The 24473-nt window shown below is 43.8% G+C and overlaps 1 protein-coding gene across 1 annotated transcript in view; it reads left to right on the top strand.

Moving 5' to 3' along the window:
• Nucleotides 1-24473, top strand: part of ORC3 (origin recognition complex subunit 3) — a 63189-nt gene that overhangs the window by 32690 nt on the left and 6026 nt on the right. Inside the window, 7 exon segments of the mRNA XM_070733187.1 lie at nt 875-938; nt 9009-9125; nt 9631-9710; nt 17115-17217; nt 17219-17249; nt 21600-21679; nt 23120-23217. Of these exon segments, the coding sequence (XP_070589288.1) occupies nt 875-938; nt 9009-9125; nt 9631-9710; nt 17115-17217; nt 17219-17249; nt 21600-21679; nt 23120-23217 (573 nt within the window).

Here is a 24473-nt window from a genome sequence, read left to right on the forward strand (position 1 = left end):
AGGGCGGGCGGCAGCGAGGAGTTTGCGTGGGCGGTGGGGAAACTCCTTGCTGATGCCCGCCGCTCGCCCTCTCGCCAGCAAGAGGGGGAAGACCCAGGGAAGCCGCCCAGCAGCTGATTTGCCCGGCGCCATCTACGCATGCGTGCCCATAGAAAAAAGGGCACGCATGCGCAGATGGTGTTTTCACTTCCGGGTTGAAAAATCGCAAATTAGCCTGTTCGCAATGGTCGGGGACGCAATAACCGGGGGATCACTGTATCTCTGATTTCTCCTTCCGAAGTCCCTTCCTCATCGTATGATTCAGTTTGGAATTATTATTAAGGGGCTGGAACGTAACCTCAAGTTCATTAACATAACCTCAAATTATGACCTATAAAGCCCTACATGGCATCGGACCAGAATATATCCGAGACCGCCTTCTGCTGCACGAATCCCAGCGTCCGATTAGGTCCCACAGAGTCGGCCTTCTCTGGGTTCCGTCGACAAAACAATGTCACTTGGCGGGACCCAGGGGAAGAACTTTCTCTGGCCCTCTGGAATCAGCTCCCCCCGGAGATTAGGACTGCCCCCCCTCCTTCCGCAAACTCTTGAAAACCCACCTATGTTGCCAGGCATGGGGAAATTGATTCCCCCAGCTGTTCCGCGTTTTGTATGGTTTGCTGAATTGTGTGATTGTTTTTAATAAAGGTTTATTAATATGTTCTGGTTTTTAATATTGGATTTGTAAATTGTACTGTTGTTGGAAGCAGCTCTGAGTCCTTGGAGAGGGGCGGCATGCAAATCTAATAAATAAATAAAATAAATAAATAATTACCAGGTTTGAAGTTGGTCTTTTCTTTTCCTTGCAATTAGCTTTTTCTTTTCCTCTGCTCAGGTTTGTCGAAAGCCAGGAAGTAGAGAAGCAGGCTGCATTGCTGACAGATGACGAATGTTTAAAGGTAAAATCTAGGACTTAAAAAAAAAATCTACAGTGTTTCTTATTTCAGTTAAGCAATACTTATGTAAAACATCCAGAATTTAATTTAAGTAAGTGTGCCTTTATTTCACTCTTTACGTCTTCCAGATCTGTTCCACTGGGAGTATTAAATATCAGGTTGGCCAGTCAGAATTCCTATAAAATGGAAAATGATACATTACGAAATTGCATCATTGTATTTTTATTAGAGAGACTATGCGTTCTTTACACTAATTCCTGAACTATTTATACCTGTTCCTTCAAACATAATTAATTTTAATTAGTCCTTAGGAATAATTACATTTCAGCCTAGTCTAAAAGAAAGAAAGTACTTCCAAAAATGAAGAGAAGGAAAATATGAAGCATGTTTATGATGACTGCTTTAAATTTTTGTCATGCTTTCTAGAAAAACACCTTGTAGAGAAGAATTCTAAAACAAGGGCGTAATTTCCTTTGATGCGGGACTGAAAAGAGAAACAGTCTAAGAATTCTTATTAGCAAACCACCTGACATAATGAATTCTAACTTCATCTTTTGCCACTTACTACTCATGCCAAGGCTGATGGGAAATTAACTTCAACATGTCCAAAGAGAAGAATTTACCCATTTCTGATTTTGAGACTTAAGGAAAATGTACAGGGATATTGTATGGATTCAGAAGCTGGTAACTGAATGCTGCATTCTGCTTTCCTCTTAACTTTAACTGTGAAAATTGAAAAGATTTCACATGCTGTGTTCTTTAAAATTTAAAAACGAACAGCAGGTTGGTGAGCATAATCTGACTACTGTAATTTACTTGCTATGATAATTATTCTAAAACCGGGGACATATTTCAATAACAGCTAGAGAAATAAATTAACATGAGATTCAAAGAGAGGCTGGGATATAAGAACATCAAAAGGCAAAACATAAATCGACTTTATATCACGCCTTCAGAGGCAGCCAGTATTGAAGAAGCTGTTTAAAATCCATATTTTAAATAGCTGGAAAACAGCTACTGTGAATGATAGGTCATAAAAATTCATTTCTGCAATGTCCTGAATTATTCAATATGGCTCTATCTTTTTATTATGTTAGCTAACAGCATTTTAAGACAAACATGGTGTTTTGATTTAAAATAGGAAACTATACTAGCTGTTTCAGAACTTATAGTAACCCAAACATGGATTGTTTTGGTTTTGGTTTAGTTCAGTATGATGTGTGACCTCAACCTTTAAAGCTTGTTTAGCAACCACTGTAAAATACATTTATGATGTACAGTATGATGCATATGTCCTGATTAGGTTTACTAATCAAGCTAAGCCACAATGTTGGCTTGCCATATATGAAACCTAGCCATTATGATTTGTATACCATGATTTACTATTTACCATATAATATACAGTAAGCCCAGTCAATAGCAATTCATAGGGTACAGTTAACTAAATCATTGCTTTCCTATGTGATCTTAATCACTAAGTCATTTACTGTCATTAAAGTTAAAACTAAATGTATTTACTGATATGCAGTGCCAAACTGCATGAATTTTGCTCTTCTTTGTTCTTGCGTACTGCTTCCCAGGATTTATTGACAAATTGCCTTGTTGGTTCCATGTGATGACAACCTATTGTTTGCACTAAGGAAGAATGAATGTGGATGTATGAGGAAGAGAGGAATGTGTAAATGCAAGATTTATTGACATGCCAAAACTTGGAATGTTGTGTTAAGGGAGGATTCAATTAGTGGAACCTATTTGTTGCTTAAAGAAAAGCATTTTATATTTGCAGCCAAATATTAAGCATGTTTATTTAGAAGCAGGTTCTACTGAATTTTCTGAAGCTAAATGTTTAAACATAAAAAATATATAATGATGTGATTTACCGTATTTTTGGTGTATAAGAGGCACCAGTGTATAAGACGCACCTAGATTTTAGAGGAGGAAAACAAGGAAAATTCTGAACCAAATGGTGTACTGTAGTATTAAATAGTAATAGCAGAATAGAATTGAATTGAATTGAATTGAATTCTTTATTGGCCAAGTGTGATTGGACACACAAGGAATTTGTCTTGGTACAGATGCTCTCAGTGTACATAAAAGAAAATATAGATTTGTCAAGAATCATGTGGTACAACACTTGTCATAGGGTCAAATCAGCAATGAAGAAACAATCAATATTAATAAAAATCTTAGGATAGAAGCAACAAGTTACAGTCATACAGTCCTAAGTGGGAGGAGATGGGTGATAGGAATGATGAGAAAAAAACTAGTAGTATTAGTAGTGCAGACTTAGTAAAAGGTTTGACAGTGTTGAGGGAATTATTTGTTTAATAGAGTGATGGCATTTGGGAAAACACTGTTCTTGTGTCTAGTTGTATTGGTGTGCAGTGTAATATTAACCTCTCCAGCCACGAAGGGGTGGGTTTGTGGCTCCTGGTGTTTTCTGTGGGAAATGTCTTCCTTCCTTCCTTCCTTCCTTCCTTCCTTCCTTCCTTCCTTCCTTCCTTCCTTCCTTCCTTTCCTCCCTTCCTCCTTCCTTCCTTCCTTCATCTCCTTCCCTTCCTCTCTCTTTCCCTTTTCTTTCTTTCTCTCCAGTTCTCTCTCTCTTTTCCCTCTCTCTCATTTCTGTGTACCTCTCCCTCTATCTCCCTTTTTCCGCTCATTTCTCTCACTTTCATTTCTGTTTTTTCTCTCTTTCCACTTCCTCTCCATTTTTCTTTCTCTCCCCTTCTCTCTCTCAATCATTCCCTCATTTTTCTCTCACTCTCTCCCTTTCATTTCTGTTTTTCTCTTCCCTCTCCCTCTCTTTTTCCTTCTCATCCCTTCTCTCTCTCATTTGTTCTTCTTCTCCCCCGTTCTTTCCCTCCATCAGTTTCTCATTTTTCTCTTTCTCCTTTTCTCTTACATTCCCTCCCCGTCTCGCTCCCCCTCTCTCTTTCCCTCTGTCTCTGTCTCTCTGGGGACGATCCAGCAGCCTACCCCACTTCTTCTTCGCAGCGGTCGGTGAAGGCACTCCAAGCAGAGGGTGCCAGCTGCAGAATTCCTGAGCTGAGGCAGCTTTGCTCGGAGCGCCTTCGCTGACCACTGTGACCTCCCAAAGGAACCCCCAAAAGCGGGAGATTGGGGTGGGGGCTGATGGAGCCGAGCCACATCCCATCGGATGATCGACGCTGCCCAATGGGCTCCTCTGCCAGCTGGATGCATTGAGGTGACACCCACCCGCTTCTCCAAATCTGCTGCCACGCACCTCACTCATTCCCAGAGCAGAGCCGCCGGCCTTCAGCTGCCGACTGCCAAACAGCCTTGGGGATAGCCATGGTGGCTGCTGACCACCGGCCAACATCCGGTGTATAAGATGCACCCATTTTTGACAAACCTTTTTGAGGTAAAAAGGTGCGTCTTATACACCGAAAATACTGTAAATGTTAATGAAGTAAAAGGGACTATTGAAAAATGAATTGATAATAGCTAGTAAAATCCATTTACAAATACCGTATTTTCCGGCGTATAAGACGACTGGGTGTATAAGACGACCCCCTAACTTTTCTAGTTAAAATATAGAATTTGAGATATACTCGCCGTATAAGACTACCCCTCTTCTGACGCACATGCCTTCGCTCTCCTTCTGTGCTGCGGCGGCGAGGGAAAGGAGGGGGGGGAGGAACGAGCGAGCGAGCGAGCGAGAAACAGGGTGTTGGTGGAACCGGCGGGCTGAGGCAAAGGGCTGCGTTTCCCTTCCCTCCCTCCCTCCCTCCTGCCCCCGTCCTGAATGGAAGCCCCGCTCGGCCAAGCAGCCCTCTTCTGACGCACATGCCTTCGCTCCCCTTCTGTGCTGCGGCGGCGAGGGAAAGGAAGGGGGGAGGAACGAACGAACGAGTGAGCGAGCAACGGGGTGTTGGTGGAGCCGGTTGGCTGAGGCAAAGGGCTGCATTTCCCTTCCCTCCCTCCCTCCCTCCTGCCCCCGTCCTGAATGGAAGCCCCGCTCAGCCAAGCAGCCCTCTTCTGACGCACATGCCTTCGCTCCCCTTCTGTGCTGCGGCGGCGAGGGAAAGGAAGGGGGGGAGGAACGAACGAACGAGTGAGCACGCAACGGGGTGTTGGAGGAGCCGGCGGGCTGAGGCAAAGGGCTGCGTTTCCCTTCCCTCCCTCCTTCCTGCCCCCGTCCTGAATGGAAGCCCCGCTCGGCCAAGCAGCCCGGGATCTCCGCTGCTTGCAAACCGGGCGGGCGGAGCGGACCCGCGCTCACTTTCGGCTCCGGGGACTGCGGATGGCTATGGCACCGAAAGGAAAAAGAAGTTGCTGAGCGTCCCTTCGTCGTAAACCCGACGGGAGGCGATGCCGTAAGACGCTGTCTCCTCGAGCGCTCCCTTGCCTCCCGAACTCCCGCCTGTGAAGAGAAACCAAAGGGGGAAATAAAAAAACAAGGCGTCGGGCGAGCGCCAACCGATTCCGGAGCTCCCTCGCCGGCTTCATCGACGCGCTGCTGTTGCTGCTGTCGCTGCCGCCTGAAGCGGCGGCACTCGAATCTGGCGTGGTGGAAAATCTTTGCCTGCCTCCACATTTTCCAGCACGCCAGATTCGAGTGCTGCCGCCTCAGGCGGCAGCGACAGCAGCAACAGCAGCGCGTCGATGAAGCCGGCGAGGGAGCTCCGGAATCGGTTGCCGTTCGCCGGACGCCTTGTTTTTTTATTTCCCCCTTTGGTTTCTCTTCACAGGCGGGAGTTCGGGAGGCAAGGGAGCGCTCGAGGAGACAGCGTCTTGCGGCATCGCCTCCCGTCGGGTTTACGACGAAGGGACGCTCAGCAACTTCTTTTTCCTTTCGGCGCCATAGCCACCCGCAGTCCCCGGAGCCGAAAGTGAGCGCGGGTCTGCTCCCCCCCCCTCAATCCCGCTCCCGGCCTCCTCCCGCCCGCGGCTGTGGAATGGGCGCGGTATCCGGCGTATAAGACGACCCCCCACTTTGGAAAAGATTTTCAGGGGTTAAAAAGTCGTCTTATACGCCGGAAAATACGGTACATCTCTCGGTAATATGTCTATATTTGACCCAGTCTGAGCAGACAAAAATAAGTTATAAAGCGAAATAACGACAAAAAGTCATACTTCATGATGAAAAACGTTCTCACAGCTTTAGGTTTAATATGCATAAAGATTGTGCTTTTTTTTCATAAAAGTGAAGCATTGTTTCTGAAATAAAAGTTCTTATTTTGCAGAGGCTTCAGTTCATATTGATCTAGAAAAATTATTCACCTGTGGAGAAGCAGTAGAGTAATAAAGCAGTAGAAGCACCAGTGTTTTAATGCTACATTTTTCTATTAAATAGAAAAGAAATCTGTTAGCTAAGGCTTTCCCAAAACACTGTTAAATCTTCCTTCTCTGGAAATTGTCTAATTTATTTCAGTTTTATTACAACAGTTGAGTTTAATAATATAGAAAAAAACCCTAGCCTTCTTCTCAGAAAAAAGAAATGCAGCAGTTCAGCATAGAACAAAATGATCTGTCGGATCTCTTCATTAAATTTAAGGAAACTGATGTACGGATGGATTTTCTCCTTAAATCTGTAGAATGGCAAAATGAAATATATGGGATAAAACAATATACCGTATGTTTCTGTCTCCTGGATCAAACAGATGTCTAGCTTCTACCAAACACTTGCCTCTTCTGTGAATTACTGTACTTTTTTATTGTCCTATATTATTATAACACTCTTATGGTTTTGCCAAGATTATTGCAATCTGATATTCCTTATACGCTGCAAGACATTTAGGATTTGATTCTGCTCATCTGCAAATATTTTTAATTTATTGAAAAAAAATTGGAGACCCGTTCTTCCTGGGGGGAAATGCTTATCTTTCAGTTTACTATGTACCAGAGGTACAATTTTTTTCTCTACTACTTTAAAATGAAATGAAATGCATCATTAAACTCAATGAAATTACAACAAGATATTGTTAATGTACGGTAAATGGAATATTTGCAATTTTCTTACAACTCCATTAGCAGTGGAATCACTGAAATAATTTGGGATTTTTTTTCAAGTAGAATAATTCAATTTAGCTGTTAGAAGTTTGGGGATCATTCACTGCAATTTTTTTTGTACAGGCTTTAAGAAAGGATAGGGATACTAACTGTTCATCTGACTTTTACATTTTTATTGCTAATGTCATCCCCCTTTTCTGTCTTCTTTTCTTTGTAGTTTCCTTTCTAAGTTTTTACTTGTGACAAAAAGGAAATCTCTTTGTTTCAATTTCCAAAGAAAAATGCACCCTAGAACCCTAAATAACGCAACTTCTACTATTTGTGTAGCAACTATGAATTGAGGGTATTTAGTTAGTTGTATTTAATAAAATGTGTTTCAGTTAAAATGACTTATTCATAAACCAGGGCCTTATAAATAAGTCAGATGCTTTGAATGTTAAAAAACCAGCACCTACGAGGTTTAAGAGTTTATCCATTTACTTCAACTTGTTATGGCTGTCAACTCCAATAGACTCTGGGCAGATTACAAAATCTAATACATAGTTAAAGTAATATGTACAAGGCAAGATAGCTTGAACTAGACATAATCATATGACATACCAGGGTCCACCCCAAACACCATAGCCCCGAGTTTGAGAACCAGGTTTTAAAGACTTCCAAGAACTCCAGGGGATGGGGTCCATCCTGATTCCTTGAAGTGAAATGCTGTTCTAGAATGTGTGCGCCCCAACAGAAAAGCCTTGCTTTCTTGATCCCACAAGATTTAATAAATTTAACATTTAATAAATTTAACATTTAATAAAGCCCTACATGGCATAGGACCAGACTATCTCTGAGACCACCTTCTGCCGCACGAATCCCAACAACCGGTTGGTCTCCTTAGGGTCCTGTCGACCAAACAATGTCAGCTGGTGGGACCTAGGGGAAGAGCCTTCTCTGTGGGAGCCCCAGCCCTCTGGAATCGGCTCCCCCTGGAGATTCGCACTACCCCCACCCTCCTCGCCTTCCGAAAGAGTTTAAAAACTCATCTTTGCCACCAGCCTTTTAGATCTTCCCCCTGACCAATGAATGTTTTCAGTATGATTGTTGAATGATTGGTTTGATAGGTTTTCTTTTAATTGAATTTAATGGTTGTTTTAATGTATTATTAATTGGATTCATATTATTGTTCTATTTTTGTACTTGCTGTGAGCCGCCCCGAGTCCTCGGAGAGGGGCAGCATAGAAATCCAATTAAATAAATAAATAAAATAAATGGGACCTGTAATGTATCCATATACCATGTTGGCAGAAACGAGAGAGACACGGTACCTCAGACAACCAGTCCTTATATTGTTGTATAACTGATACCCAACGGTTCATAATTAGTTGGACTATAGCACGGGGTGTCAAACTTGCGTCATCGTGGCATCGTCACATGACAGATCGTGACTCCCCCCCCCTTTGCTAAACTAGGCATGGGTGTGGCCAGCATGTGACACATCTGACCCACAGGCTGTGAGTTTGACACCCCTGGACTATAGATTTAATGGGAAAGGGCTGCCTTGCTGTATTTATTTATTTATTTATTCATCCATCCATCCATCCATCCATCCATCCATCCACTTACTTACTTACTTACTTACTTACTTACTTACTTACTTACTTACTTACTTACTTACTTACTTACTTACTTACTTATTGGATTTGTATGCCGCCCCTCTCCGGAGACTCAGGGCGGCTAACAGCAATAATAAAACAGTGTACAATGTATGGAAGCATCTCCTTCAAACAAACACATGCTTTCCTGGAATCCCGCCGTAGCTATAAAGGACAGTGTCGTGATCCCCCCCAAAAGGCACAAGTGATTTAAGGAGTTGGTGATAGTTATCTGTCTCTCTGTAATTGTTTGTATCCATCCTATGAGATCCAGCAGGAGACGTATTCCAGATCCCGTCTGGCAGAGTACAGTGCCATCTGCTTGCTTATGCATCTGTGAATAAATCCCATTCAATTTAATTGAGTTTACTTCTGGGTAGAATATAGAATAGCAATGTAATTTGTAAAATAGGCTCGTAATGAGTATAACTGACTAACCAGACACTTCCTTTTATAATTTTAGGAAACAGCACAAGCATTGCTAAAAGATCTCTATAGTTACCATGAAAATTATTTCCCAATTTTGCGGTGTCTCCATGCTTTCACGTCCTCTCTTCCAAAGTATCCATTAGGCAAACAAGTATGTGCTCTTTATTTTATGTCTAATATTTTGAAATCTTGAATTTGGTTTGCAGTCCTGCTGCTTTTTCTTTTATGTTGCCTGCAGTGCAGTAAGATAAAACAACACTAACTCTTTTTTACTGCCAGGCCACTCAATATATTCAAAGACAAAAGGGCCTTGAAAATATTTTATAGCCCTTCTGACATTAAAATAATTAGGTTTAGTCAAATTGTCCTGGCTTCTTCTGAGAAGCGAATACTGAAACATATACCTCAGGGTGGGAAACAGATAATAAAAAAATACATTTATTTGTAAGGCAGTGAAAGCAGTTTATTTTTACAGTGTGAATCTGTCCACATTAATTGCATGTATTTTCTTCATTATTATTGAATTAACATTTCTGGATAGAGTAGATCAGTGAAGCCTTACAATTTATAAAGCTTTGATTGCAAGTAACAAATTAACAAATTACAAAGGAATATTTCATTTATTTATTATTTACAGAACATTTCTTGTATTACAGATCAGAGAGCTGTATTGTGCATGTTTGGAAAAATATGTATGGGAAAGAGAGGAATATGAGTCTGCCATGCAGCTGGTGAGGTAGCTCTCTTTCCATTTCTTTCTTTATTGAAGCCTCCATTAGCTATTTAAAAGAACTTGGGGTTAGAAATATGTTGCCAGAGGAGTGGTTGTTTGGGATTTTGTGTGTGTGTGAGCCATTTGTATTTTTATTTTTGGCAATTGATCATATTTTTATATAAAACAAGTTTTTAATCTCCCTTGTTAGTGGGATTGCCAGCTGGATTGCATAGCCAAATCCTACTTTTTTCCCATTCAGACTGCTTGTTCTTTGGATGAAATTTTGGCAGCTCATGGGTCTGTTTAATTTTTTATCCTTTAGTCTTTTCTCCAAGGACTCAATGGAACAAATCTTTGAATTCAGCTAATTCAGTGATTAAAATAAAAATATGGAAATTTAACCTGAATCATTATGATCCAAGCCTAATACACTAATAAGTATAATGCTCAAGCTGTCCTATACCACATACAGTGGTACCTATACTTACGAACTTAATTTGCTCCGTGACCAGGTTCTTAAGTAGAAAAGTTTGTAAGAAGAAGCAATTTTTCCCATATGAATCAATGTAAAAGCAAATAATGTGTGCCATTTGGGAAACCCCAGGGAGGGTGGAGGCCCTGTTTCTTCCCAGAAGATTCCTAGAGAGGCCCCAAGAGGCTTCTCCCTGCCTTTTCCGGCCCTGTTTCCTCCTAGGAGATTCATAGGCCCCACGGAGGCTTCTCCCTGCCTTTTCTGGTTACAGTTTTGGAGGCTCAGGTTTGTAAGTGGAAAATAGTTCTTGAGAAGAGGCAAAAAAACCCTGAACACCCGGTTCTTATCTAGAAAAGTTCGTAAGTAGAGGTGTTCTTAGGTAGATATGTCCAGAAATATGTTCTGCCCTGTTAGACTTTATTTCTATAACTAATATTGAGATGTGTTAAATTGTGTGGTCTTAAAGTCAGGAAGATACCTGATAGGACAAGATGGTAATGCTGAGATGAGTCACACTTGTCGGAAGGGTGGCTGTGTAAATTGAACAAATAGACCAATGGATGGATGGACAGATGGATGGGACAGGCAAATGTGATTTCAGGACTTTGTTATGGAGTTTGGGTAATGTTTCTTCCCTCTCCAATTATTTTTCTTTTCATTTTGGATTATGCTAATTATAACATAATCCTATGGACAGGGACTTTTTTGCCCAATATAATTTTTATTAGACTTTATTAGGCTATAAAGATTATCTAGAAGTGTAATTAAGTAGAGATTTCATTCAAGTATAACTAAGAAGATCTGAAATACTGTGGCTTGGATCCAGGGGTATTTTGGACAAGGAAAAAATACTTATGCTTCTGCAATGGTCCCTTTTTCAGGTTTTTCAGTTTCCTCATTTCTGCATCAGTTGAGGCCGTCCAATTAATATTTCTTTCTTTAATTTATTTTTATTTGAGCTTGTTATAATATAAATATGAATAGAAACTTAAGGAAAAGAGAAAGGAGGGATGAAGGAGTGGAAAGAAAACGCAGTAGAATACAACTCAAGTTGTATTTTCAAGGTTTTCCTAACTGTCAGACATAGCTTGGAGATCCCGTGCAGGGGATTGTAGAGAATGGAAACTTCAGCAAAACCCAACCTAACTGTTCACACACAATTTCATTTATACACCTCTGAATGTATACTGTATTTCTAAAACTTTCTATTTATGCATTTACAACGTTTATTTTATTTGAATTTCCTGTAATTGCTTACATTCTATCCTGGCAAATCCTGACAACCTGGGGGCAGCAGGAAAAAAGGAAGGGTAAATCTAGATGAAAAATAGTCTATTTTGCCCCTCATTTAAAAAAAAAACTGACAAGGGAATGACTTAAGTTATACTGATGTCATAAGCACCTAAAGCAGTAGTTCTCATCCTTTCTAATGCCGCGACCCCTTAATACAGCTCCTCATGTTGTGGTGACCCCCAACCATAAGTCTAGTGCCAATTCTCCCAACAGATCTTTAAACTGATTGGCAGGAAGGTCAGAGGCACATCCCCCCACTGTAAACGCCTGATTGGTTGGATTGTAAAAATATGTTCCCAGGCACCAGAATAGAAGCTTTAGTTCCTAACACCATGGGAAATTTGTCTTTTCCCTTAGTCTTAGGTGACCCCTGTGAGATGGTTGTTTGACCCCCCAAAGGGGTCCCGATCCCCAGGTTGAGAACCACTGACCTAAAGTGTATTCTGATATATTCCATGTCTACATTTCATTTGGAAAATATTTTTAAAATTACACTGTGAAAGTTCTACGAACAAATGCATTTTGTGAAGATACTCTTGAGATAACACTGCTTTCACTTAATTCTGCATCAGTTCATATTTACATTCTCTCCTATAATGTAACACTGACTGGAATCAACCACAGAAGAACTAGTGCCCTTCTCATCTGGTGCAGAAGGTTACTCTGGTTGATGACATCAAAAGCTGCTGAGAAATCCAGGAAAGCCAGGATGGACATACACCCCCATCCCAAACCTTTCAAAGATCATCCGCAAGTGTGACCAATGTCTACTGTAACCCAGTCTGAATCCTGACTGAAAAAAGTCCAGATAATCTTCATCCAGGGTCTGGATAAAAAGATTTGTAGAGCAGATGATCCTAGAGACTGAACAAAAGTTGTCAAACAAAGTTGGGTCCAAGAAGGGCATCTTGAGAAGGGGCCTACCCTTCATTCAATGAAGACAGAATCATTTTCATAAAAACATACTAATTACTGCTTGGATCCAACCAATTGACAAATCCGGAGCATGGATCTAAAATACAATGGCAGAACTTGCAGTGATAAAGACCCTCTTTCTCTTTCCTTGTCTGGCTCATACTTCTCCCAGATAAATATAACATAGACTTTTGAATTCAACACAGAGCAAAACCAAGCAAAGCCAAATTTTGTATTCACACTGCATCTGTTAAAAAGTTAACCTTTTTGCTTTGTCTTTATACTACAGTGGAACCTCAAGATACGAACTTAATTGGTTCCAGGGAAAGGTTCGTAACACGAAAGGTTCGTAAGACGAAACATTGTTTCCCATAGGAAACAATGTAAAGTCAATTAATCCGTGCAACAAAAAAAAAACAACCGCAAAAAAACGCTGCCGCCCGGCTGTCACCTTTAAAAACAGCCGGGCGGCTTCCCTCTCTCTCTCTCTCCTTCCTCCCTCCTCCTCCTCTTCCTCCTCCTCCCGTATTCCACCTCCCTCCCAGCCCGCTAGGCAGGCCAGTGGTCCCCGTCACGGCGGCCCGATTGAGGGGCCGGCGGTCTCCGCCAGGGAGAGCTTCCTGGCTTTCGTTCTTGTTGGATTCGCGCGTTTTCATGCCCAGGAAGCTCTCCGAAGTGAGGAGAACCGCCGCTGTCGCCGCTCGGCCGCGCCTCCTCGCCCGCCGCCCGCCCGCCTGCCCAGGATGCAGACCTGCTGCCTCGCCCTGCGCCTGCTGCCGGCCCGATCCTGCGTCTATTGCTTCTGGGCTGGTTCCATTCTGTTCCCTACCGGCCCGATTGAGGGGCCGGCGGGAGGAAAGCGAATGCCTCTCTTCGTTGCGCTGCCTGGCTGGCAGCGGAAGATGTAAACGAGCCCACGGGGCCGGTCTCCGTGGCCGACAGGGAACGGAGCCTTCCATGGCGGCTGCCTGCTGGGCTGGTAAGAGGGGGAGCCGAGCCCAGCCCCGTGAGCTCGGTTACATCTTCCGCTGCCAGCCAGGCCATGCTGGTGGAAGCGCAACAAAGAAAGGCACAATCTTTGGGGTTTTCGCTGGGGGGGGAGGAAGTTAGGAAGGTCCTACCTCTCCCCCCAGCGAAAACCCCAAAGATTGTTTGCTGCCATACGATTTAGCAGCAAAGTGACGTGGATGGATGGAAAGCTGAAACAGCCCGGTTTCAGCTTTCCATCCCTTCACGTCACTTCGCCGCTAAATCGTGTGGCAGCAAACAATCTTTGGGGTTTTCGCTGGGGGGGGGGAGGAAGTTAGGAAGGTCCTACTTCTCCCCCCAGCGAAAACCCCAAAGATTGTTTGCTGCCATACGATTTAGCAGCAAAGTGACGTGGATGGATGGAAAGCTGAAACAGCCCGGTTTCAGCTTTCCATCCCTTCACGTCACTTCGCCGCTAAATCGTGTGGCAGCAAACAATCTTTGGGGTTTTCGCTGGGGGGGGGAGGAAGTTAGGAAGGTCCTACTTCTCCCCCCAGCGAAAACCCCAAAGATTGTTTGCTGCCATACGATTTAGCAGCAAAGTGACGTGGATGGATGGAAAGCTGAAACAGCCCGGTTTCAGCTTTCCATCCCTTCACGTCACTTCGCCGCTAAATCGTGTGGCAGCAAACAATCTTTGGGGTTTTCGCTGGGGGGGGGAGGAAGTTAGGAAGGTCCTACTTCTCCCCCCAGCGAAAACCCCAAAGATTGTTTGCTGCCATACGATTTAGCAGCAAAGTGACGTGGATGGATGGAAAGCTGAAACAGCCCGGTTTCAGCTTTCCATCCCTTCACGTCACTTCGCCGCTAAATCGTGTGGCAGCAAACAATCTTTGGGGTTTTCGCTGGGGGGGGGGAGGAAGTTAGGAAGGTCCTACTTCTCCCCCCAGCGAAAACCCCAAAGATTGTTTGCTGCCATACGATTTAGCAGCAAAGTGACGTGGATGGATGGAAAGCTGAAACAGCCCGGTTTCAGCTTTCCATCCCTTCACGTCACTTCGCCGCTAAATCGTGTGGCAGCAAACAATCTTTGGGGTTTTCGCTGGGGGGGGGGGGGGAGGAAGTTAGGAAGGTCCTACTTCTCCCCCCAGCGAAAACCCCAAAGATTGTTTGCTGCCATACGATTTAGCAGCAAAGTGACGTGGATGGATGGAAAGCTGAAACAGCCCGGTTTCAGCTTTCCATCCCTTCACGTCACTTCGCCGCTAAATCGTGTGGCAGCAAACAATCTTTGGGGTTTTCGCTGGGGGGGGGGGGAGGAAGTTAGGAAGGTCCTACTTCTCCCCCCAGCGAAAACCCCAAAGATTGTTTGCTGCCATACGATTTAGCGGCGAAGTGACGTGGATGGATGGAAAGCTGAAACAGGCGAAAGGCGAGGAAGCCTATTGTAGCAGCTGCCACAGCGGAGACATTTGGGGTTTTGGCTGGGGAGGGAGGGGAAGGCAGGAGGTCCGGCCCTTCATTTGCCCTCCCAGCAAAAGGCAAAGCCGCGCAGCTCCGCATCGCCGAAGGAGGCTTAACCCCACCACTCTGTCCCACCCCTCGGCCGTATCCGGCATAACTTCCTCCTGCCTATCCCCGCTCTTCTGCCGGCCACGGCCGAGGGGTGGGACAGAGGGGTGGGGTTAAGCCTCCTTCGGCGATGCGGAGCTGTGCGGCTTTGTCTTTTGCTGGGAGGGCAAATGAAGGGCCGGACCTCCTGCCTTCCCCTCCCCCCCCCAGCCAAAACCCCAAATGTCTCCGCTGTGGCAGCTGCTACAATAGGCTTCCTCGCCTTTCGCCCGTGCCTGGCGGGAGCTGAAGAGTGCTTTGCCCAGTGCAAAGTTGACAGCAAGCAGCTCCGCAGTCCCGAAAGGAGGCTTAACCCCACCCCTCTGTCCCACCCCTCGCCCGTGGCCGGCAGAAGAGCGGGGATAGGCAGGAGGAAGTTATGCCGGATACGGGCGAGGGGTGGGACAGAGGGGCGGGGTTAAGCCTCCTTTGGGGACTGCGGAGCTGCTTGCTGTCAACTTTGCACTGGGCAAAGCACTCTTCACCTCCCGCCAGGCACGGGCGAGGGCGTGGAAGCTTATTGTAGCTCGCCCATGGCCGGCAGAAGATCGCTCTTGCCCGGCTTCCCCGCGAGGCATCAGGTCAGCATTCTGGGCGGGCGGGCGGCGGACGAGGAGGGGGAAAGCCTCCTGCAGCAGCTGCCACAGCCGCCGGCTTCCCCGCCGCCCGCCCCACAGAATGCTGACCTGATGCCTCGCGCGGAAGCCGGGCAAGAGCGATCTTCTGCCGGCCATGGGCGAGCGGCAGGGAGTCGGGGCTGCTGGCAAGCGCCCCAGCCTGGCTGTGACCTTTTAAAACAGCCGGGGGGCTTCCCAGGAGCCTCCGGAAGCCAAACGCCAAACCCGAACTTCCGCGTTCGGCGTTGGGAGGCTCCTGAGAAGCCGCCCGGCTGTTTTAAAAGGTGACCGCCGGGCTGGGGGGCTTCCCAGCACCCCCCCCGAACCCCGAACCTGGAAGTTCGGCAAAAGTTCGGGATTCGGGAGGTTGCTGGGAAGCCCCCCAGCCCGGCGGTCACCTTTTAAAACAGCCCGGGGGCTTCCCAGGAGCCTCCCAATGCCGAACCCGGAAGTTCGGGTTTGGCGTTCGTAACTTGAAAAAAGTTCGTAAGAAGAGGCAAATTTTTTCTGAACCCCGGGTTCGTATCACGAATTGTTCGTAAGACGAGGGGTTCGTATCTTGAGGTACCACTGTACTTGATTGGGATTTATCTATTTTTTCTTTCCTTGTGTAGTTATGATGCTAAATAAGAATTTTATCTTTTGAGAAGATAGGCAAGTTCATTACACAAAACACTGTCTTGCATTGTACATTTGTTGGATAGCAGCACCTTGTCTAGGATGATCTTGAAATGCTTAGCAAGGTTAGATTTGCTTACTATGTGAATGTTATACCATTAGGAAATTCCAGAGATATAGCCAACATCAGGAAGTTGGGGAAAAAATGGAAGATTCAAATCTGTAGAGACTTTGGTCCAGGGCTGTCAGCGAAGGGGCTCTGCAGGAGAGGCGAGGTGGGAGTTCCGGAAGCGCTCGGAGAAAGCGCTCCCAGTGAAGCGGCTGCGAGAGCGCTTTCTCTGAGCGCTTTGGGAATATCTGCCCCGCCTCTCCTGCAGCTCCTTCGTTGACAGCCCTAGACAAAAGCACTCCCAGCAAAGGGGCTGGGAGAGGGGTGGAACGGGCATTCCTGAAGCACTCGGAGAAAATCCTCTCACAGCCCCTATGCTGGGAGCGCTTTCGCCGAGCCAGCCCCTTCGCAGCCGCCTCTCTGCTCCAGCCCCGCCCTCCCAATGGGTGGGGCTGCCACATCCCGGCAGATTCCATTCCTCTTGCTAGGACAGGAGGATAGTGGCGGCGGTGGTGGTTTTCCTTTCAGAAGCAGCAGCATCGCTGGGAATGTCACATCCACCACCACCCGCCCCTAACAAGGATCCGAATGCTGGCAGTAATGGGCAAAAGGGGTGAGTTTTGGGCTTGCACGCATTATTCGCTTTTCCATTGATTCCTGTGGGAAACATTGTTTCATCTTACGAACTTTTCACCTTACGAACCTCGTCCCAGAACCAATTAACTTCGTAAGACGAGGTATTACTGTACTTGTCTCACTAGACCTTTTTTTTTCTATAGTAAATTCTTCATATTCTTGGTTTTCTTTTTTTTTCTTTTTAGGATGTTGGCCAAGGATGAGTTGGTGGCTATTCTTGAAAAATGTGTGGACATTCTTATATCCTCTTCTGCAGAGGGTCTTAGAAAGGCTTTAGGAAAATTGGAGAAAATATGTGCATCTACTTAATAATCTTGAAGGTACTGAAGTTTTGCTAGATATTCTAATTCCATTGTTATTTTCTACATCCATACCCACCGAAGAGAGGTAGAAAATACTCTCATTAAAAAAGAAATCCCTGGTGTTATGAGAACAAATAAAGAATAAATTGGCTGGTCCTATAAGATATTTTAGGCTTCTAAGTAGTAAAAAGAAGTCCACTTGTTAATGTTGAATTTAGCCCATTAGTTTGAGAATTGAAGCAGTAATGGATATAATGGATTGCATTTTAAAGTGCCATTTCTTGAGGAACAGGAGTTCTACCTAAATTGTTTTTGCTGCTATTGGTCAACTTAGCATGAAAACTTACACTGCAAAACTGAAATGTTTTAAATGCCAAATTAGAAGTTGAAGAAAGACAAAAAGCCAATGATTGATTGAAATCAAAAGGCAAGGTTGTGGTTGTGTATTTCATGATAACAGCAGTTTATTAGTGGAACCAGTTACAAGAAAGTGGTGATCTCTCTCTCTCCTTTACTCAGTGTCTTCAGAAAAAGCCTGGGTGAATATTTATTGGGTGATGCTTTCTTTCTTTCTTTCTTTCTTTCTTTCTTTCTTTCTTTCTTTCTCTTTCTTTACTTACTTACTTACCGTATTTTCCGGCGTATAAGACGACTGGGCGTATAAGACGACCCCCCTAACTTTTCCAGTTAAAATATAGAATTTGAGATATACTCGCCGTATAAGACTACCCCTCTTCTGTACATCATAGACCTGACTGAGTCTAGGTCTATGATGTACTTGCATTGAGAAAAAAATCATTTCTGAACATGATAACACAATATTTTAATTACTAATGATGAAGATCTTATTGTTAAAATTATGAATGAATTATTTAGAGAGAGAGAGACAAGTGGGAGCACTCTTCTGTCTATCTCTCCATATGTCTCTGTCTATCTGTCTTGTCTGCCTCTCATATTTCTCCTCACCACAATTAAGTTTATTATTATAACTCATCATAATTTGTCAACACAAAAAGGTGAACCTGGCTATTTTCCTTTCTCCTACCATCTATTCTGCAGGTATCTTTCAGTCTAACATGCAGCATGCTGACACCTATGTGAGAATCTATTATGGAATGAGAATCTGTATGTGATATCATGATATCGCAATCCAAACAGCCCATCCATTTTTCCTCTTTCCGCACTTTCTGTCTTTATCCTCTTGCAATGTCACTTAAACAGATTTTAACTTGTCGGGTTTAATTAGTGACCCTGCCAATTTCAGTACTGTGCAGTGTGCTATGATACAGAGCAGGGTGAATAATATGACCGCAGCTTTTAAAGTTATTTTAAAATGTTGCCTAAGAAATATGAAAAGATGATTCTTTTTGGAGGAAAAGTACATTTTCAATGGTTAAACATAAGAACAAATACAAACAGGCAGAAATAAATGCATCCAGTTTAACATTCAATCATTTCCCTGGCTCTTTTTATTGAAATGAACAAGTTCATACATTCAATTTTGCAACCACTAATAATGTTGGTCAAGTAGGTACAAAAATACCTGGGGAAATGATCAAAGTCTTTCTCTCTCCCCCTCTCTCTCCCTCTCTTTCTCTCTTGCTATCTCTCTTTCTCTCTTTTTTTTTTGCTTTCTCTCTTTCTCTCCCCCTCTCTCTCCTTCTCTTACTATCTCTTTCTCTCTCTTTATGTCTCCCCTCTCTCCCTCTCTCTTGCCATCTCTTTCTCTCCCTCTCTCTTTCTCTCTCTCCCTCTCTTGCTATCTCTTTCTTTCTTTCCCCCCTCTCTCCCTCTCTCTTTCTCTCTCTCTCCCTCTGTTGCTATCCCCCCTCTCTCTTTCTCTCTCTCCCTCTCTTGCTATCTCTTTCTTTCTTTCCCCCCTCTCTCCCTCTCTCTTTCTCTCTCTCCCTCTGTTGCTATCCCCCTCTCTTTCTCTCTGTCCCTCTTTTGCTAACCCCCTGTCTCCCTCTCTTGCTATCTCTTTCTCTCCCCCCTCTCTCTTTCTCTCTCCCTCTCTTGCTATCTCTTTCTCTCCCCCTCTCTCCATCTCTCTTTCTCTCTCTCCCTCTCTTGCTATCTCTTTCTTTCTCTTTCTGCCCCCCCTCTCCCTCTCTCTTTCTCTCTCTCCTTCTCTTTCTCCCTCTGTTGCTATCCCCCCTCTCTCTTTCTCTCTGTCCCTCTGTTGCTAACCCCCCCCCTCTCTCCCTCTCTTGCTATCTCTTTCTCTCCCCCCCCTCTCTCCCTCTTTTTTTCTCTCAGCAGCAGCAGCAGGGTGATCAGCTGTGAGGCGGAGCTACGGAACCGAGGCACGGATGGCGGCGGCTAGACATATCGCGTGTGGGCGAGCCTGTGCTTTGCGCAGGCTCGCCCAGCTGGGAGGTGGTGTTCTCGCCCCTCCCAGCTGAAACTGAGGTCCGGCCGGGGCGATTCTTCCCCGGCCGGACAGGCACGCTGGTGCTGCCAAAGGCAGCGTGTGGGCGAGCCTGTGCTTTGCGCAGGCTCGCCCAGCTGGGAGGCGGTGTTCTCGCCCCTCCCAGCTGAAACTGAGGTCCGGCCGGGGCGATTCTTCCCCGGCCGGACAGGCACGCTGGTGCTGCCAAAGGCAGCGTGTGGGCGAGCGCTTGTGCTTTGCGCAGGCTCGCCCAGCTGGGAGGCGGTGTTCTCGTCCCTCCCAGCTGAAACTGAGGTCCGGCCGGGGCGATTCTTCCCCGGCCGGACAGGCACGCTTGTGCTGCCAAAGGCAGCATGTGGGCGAGCCTGCGCTTTGCGCAGGCTCGCCCAGCTGGGAGGCGGTGTTCTCGCCCCTCCCAGCCATCGCAAATATCGGCGCCACTGTCCTATATCCGGCGTATAAGACGACCCCCCACTTTGGAAAAGATTTTCAGGGGTTAAAAAGTCGTCTTATACGCCGGAAAATACGGTACTTACTTACTTACTTACTTACTTACTTACTTACTTACTTACTTACTTACTTAACTTACTTACTTATTTTGCCGCCCCTCTCCACAGACTCAGGGCGGCTCACAGCAATATTTGGGTTCAAATGTGTAATGGAAGGAGAGAAAATAGATTCAGAGACCTACATGGATTTGATTCTTTGTAATTCTGTGACTACCATTATATTCCTGGTGTATTTAATGGAATTGCATGGGGTGTTACGGTAATTACATTTTACCCGGTAAAACAGCTGGGGGATTTCCAAACTCAGGTTTAGAGTGTTGGAGATCAACTAAAATGGAGATAAACTGAAAAGGTACCCATTTTATTTGCCTTTGAAAACTTTACCCACATTTTTTAAATTTGAGCAGTTCAGAAGCTAGAGATAACCTTCTAGATTCTTCATTGGCTCCTTTCTGTCTGTTATAGTATTGAATATCCCAAAAGAATGTGTTCTTTTGAGTTATAAGAAATAAAAACTTTGGAAAGATTACAAGAATTAGGCAGTCAATAAGTACATGGGGTATTTCTTGTTTTTGTTTTTTAATTTGATTATTATTTCAAAAATAGTTTCAGTTTCAGGTATATAGATAGATAAAATTACAAATATGAGTATCCAAGGGGACAAAACATCAGAAATAGATAAAGATCCTGCATACCTACTGTACATCAGAGAACAGTTTTTGAACATTGCATTTGTGTTTTATGTTAGTTTAGTTAGACTCTATTGTCTTCAACCGTGCAGATTATTTGAATGTATGGCACATAATGGCTAGTGAAGGAAGAAGTCTCTGTATATGTTAAAAACAATAACTAAAGCTGCCTGGAAGGCATTTGAACTGAATTTTGTAATTTCTGAGAATCTGCCCAGCAAGGCTTAATACGGGATTAAGTATTGCAAGGGGATTTTACAGCGTTGCTTCATTTTATCTCTCATTTTTCTTTGAGTCTTATTTGGTTTGATTGTGGGACGCCAGAGCAAAGGAGTAGAAGATAACAGGTCCAAAAAAACCACACACCCATGCTGGATTCGTGAATGCTTGATTTGCATTTATGTGCATCAAATACCTACTAAATCCTAATTCCCATGGCATTCTTTGATTTAGATTGCCATCTCCAATGTCACCTTCAGTGGAAGATCTCCCAGTCCTCTGAAATCTATTGGGGGGGGGGGAGGATGGGATTGCTGAATACGTTTCTTGAAGTCCATTCAGCCAAATCCCACCTCTTTTTCAGCTAGTGCATAGAGCAGAGGTCTTCAAACTTGACAACTTTAAGACTTGTGGGCTTTAACTCCCAGAATTCTGGGAGCTGAAGTCCACAAGTCTTAAAGTAACCAAGTTTGGGGACCCTTAGCATAGAGCTTCTTTTCTCAGTTGGATCCTGTATGGAAGATAATTATACTTGCTCTTTTTCTTATACAAATCACAGAAGCTAGTGGTGATCAAGAAAAATCAATATGCTCACTGGAAGAGCTTCAGAAGAAAACAGATCTGTATCATCTTCAAAAGGTCAGCATATTTAACTGTTGACTTTGCAATTCTAATGTTACTTATAAGTTGACTTGGTATATTGAGTCTCAGAAGGGCGGCTTAGAAATCAAACAAACAAACAAATAAATAATATACGCTCTGAAATCAAAACTAATCAAAGGAAGACATTTCAGCTTGAGCCAAATGGATTAGAATTTTAATATATCCCAATGTGGGAAGAGTAAATTTTCCTCCAGACAGCACTTATTAGTTGTTCTTTACAATGCCTATTTAGTATTTCTAAATTAACTTAATACCCCTATATATTACATATGTAGAAATATGCAAGTTAATTAGTTCTGAGGTCACACTTTCAGTTTTATTTTGTAAAATTGCTTCTATCTTTCTGGTTCCCTCTCCACCTCTTTTTGCCCTACTAGTTCTTACCTTATTTACAAAAGGAAAGAAAAGAGGACATTGACAATGTGTGTTGGTGTTAATTACCCTGTTTTTATTTACCATCTCTGATTATATCTCATGTGTGTGTAAGTCTGCTACAAAAATATAGGAACCAGTCCAGTAGCTCCAATTCTTCTACACAGCTCAAAAAAATAAAGGAAACACTCAAATAACATATCCTAGATCTGAATGAATGAAATATTCTCATTGAATACTTTGTTCTGTACAAAGTTGAATGTGCTGACAACAAAATAAAATTGATTATCAATCAGTGTTGCTTCCTAAATGGACAGTTTGATTTCACAGAAGTTTGATTTACTTGGAGTTGTATTCTGTTGTTTAAGTGTTCCCTTTATATTTTTTTTGAGCAGTGTATAATCAAATAACTGGAAAAATGGAAAGATGGTCCATGCCTGACCGGCGAACTGTAGTGTTCTTCAGTAAAACAAATCAAACCAAGCAAAATTAAAATGGTTGCTTAGATCACTGTGTTGTATTTGCTGTGTTGTAAAAGAATTGTGTAACTAATAGATACTGTTTAATATCTAAGAACCATCTAGTTATTTCTGTAGTTTTGTTTGCTTTTGTTAGATTTATGTCCCCCCTTCCTGCAGAAGCTCAAGCTAACTTATGTGATGGCACAACATATAAGTTGTGTGGGAAAACATCATTTTCCCACAACAACCACTCTTTACAGTTGTTTTGATTGAGAAATATTAAACTGGCTCAAAATAACACAGCAAACGTCCATGGCTAGAGATGGACTTGAACCTAAATGTCCCAGGTTATAGTTTAATACCTTAATCACTTCTAGCTTGGTAAAAGTATCTTTGCATTAATGTATGATCAATAGTTGCAAAAGAACAACTGATTCTAATTTAGAGAATAGACATTCCTTAAACAATTGAAGAAGCAATTCAAAGTACACATTAAAGCATTTGGCTGCACACCCACAAAAATCCGCTTAGTACATAATGTGGAAATACCTGTGGAGATGATTAGTACTGCTTTGTGTTGTAGACTTTGTTGGAGATGAAAGAATCAAGGAGAGTAAAGAAACTAACAACGTTTGAAATACTCCGTTTTGAAATTGTTGACTTTATAGATGGCCTTGTGAGGTGAGCATTGCTTTTTTCTAAGGAGCTTGTGAAATTCATTTTGTCTGTCTCAACCTTTGGGGGGGGGGTTTATGGGATTGAAATTTGGCTCTGCAAATAAGTTGGCAAGGATTATATGCCTGCATTACAAAATAATTACTAAGCATGAATAATGTAGAAATTGAATAATGTAGAATTGTTGCACAATTTTACATACCATAAATTTACTGGTAGCAAAAAGCTGTTTGAATATACAGTGATACCTCATCTTACAAACCCCTCATCATACAAACTTTTCGAGATACAAACTCGGGGTTTAAGATTTTTTTGCCTCTTCTTACAAACTATTTCCACCTTACAAACCCAAGCTGACGCCACTAGGATGTCCCGCCTCTGGACTTCTATTGCCAGTGAAGCGCCCGTTTTTGCGCTGCTGGGATTCTCCTGAGGCTCCCCTCCATGGGAAACACCACCTCCAGACTTCTGCATTTTTGCGATGCTGCAGGGGAAGCCCAGCAGCACAAAAATGGGTGTTTCGCTGGCAACAGAAGTCTGGAGGTGGGGTTTCCCAGCGAGGGGAGCCTCAGCGAAATCGCAGCATCACAAAAACACGGAAGTCCGGAGGTGGGGTTTCGAGGACTTCCGTGTTTTTGCAATGCTGCAATTTCACTGATGCTCCCTTTGCTGGGAAACCCCACCTCCGGACTTCCGTTGCCAGCGAAGCACTCATTTTTGTGATGCTGGGATTCCCCTGCAGCATCTCAAAAACACAGAAGTCCGGAGGTGGGGTTTCCCATGGAGGGGAGCCTCAGGGGAATCTCAGCAGCGCAAAAACGGGCGCTTCGGTTGGCAAAAGGGGTGAATTTTGGGCTTGCACGCATTAATCGCTTTTCCATTGTTTCCTATGGGAAACATTGCTTCGTCTTACAAACTTTTTACCTTAAGAACCTCGTCCCAGAACAAATTAAGTTTGTAAGATAAGGTATCACTGTAATGGATTGATGGAGACTAAACATTATCTCCTCCCTTTTCCCATTTCTCTCCTATACTTTTTTTTTTTGGTAGTTTTACTTGTGTTGAGCTTTTTTTCTTAGATTCCAGCCAGTATGGCAGTATGTCAAAATTAGGAGAGGGTTTGGAGGCTGCAGGATGTCCAATTTGCCAAAAATGTTTTGGACTAATTTATAGGATGTCTGCCACCAGCCAAGTCTACACAGTTGCTGAGTTCACTTCTGGCCCCCCCACACAGAGATTTTTTTAAAAAATATTTTTTAAGA

The sequence above is a fragment of the Erythrolamprus reginae genome, chromosome 1 (assembly GCF_031021105.1).
Source record: "Erythrolamprus reginae isolate rEryReg1 chromosome 1, rEryReg1.hap1, whole genome shotgun sequence".
Taxonomy (NCBI): Eukaryota; Metazoa; Chordata; class Lepidosauria; order Squamata; family Dipsadidae; genus Erythrolamprus; species Erythrolamprus reginae.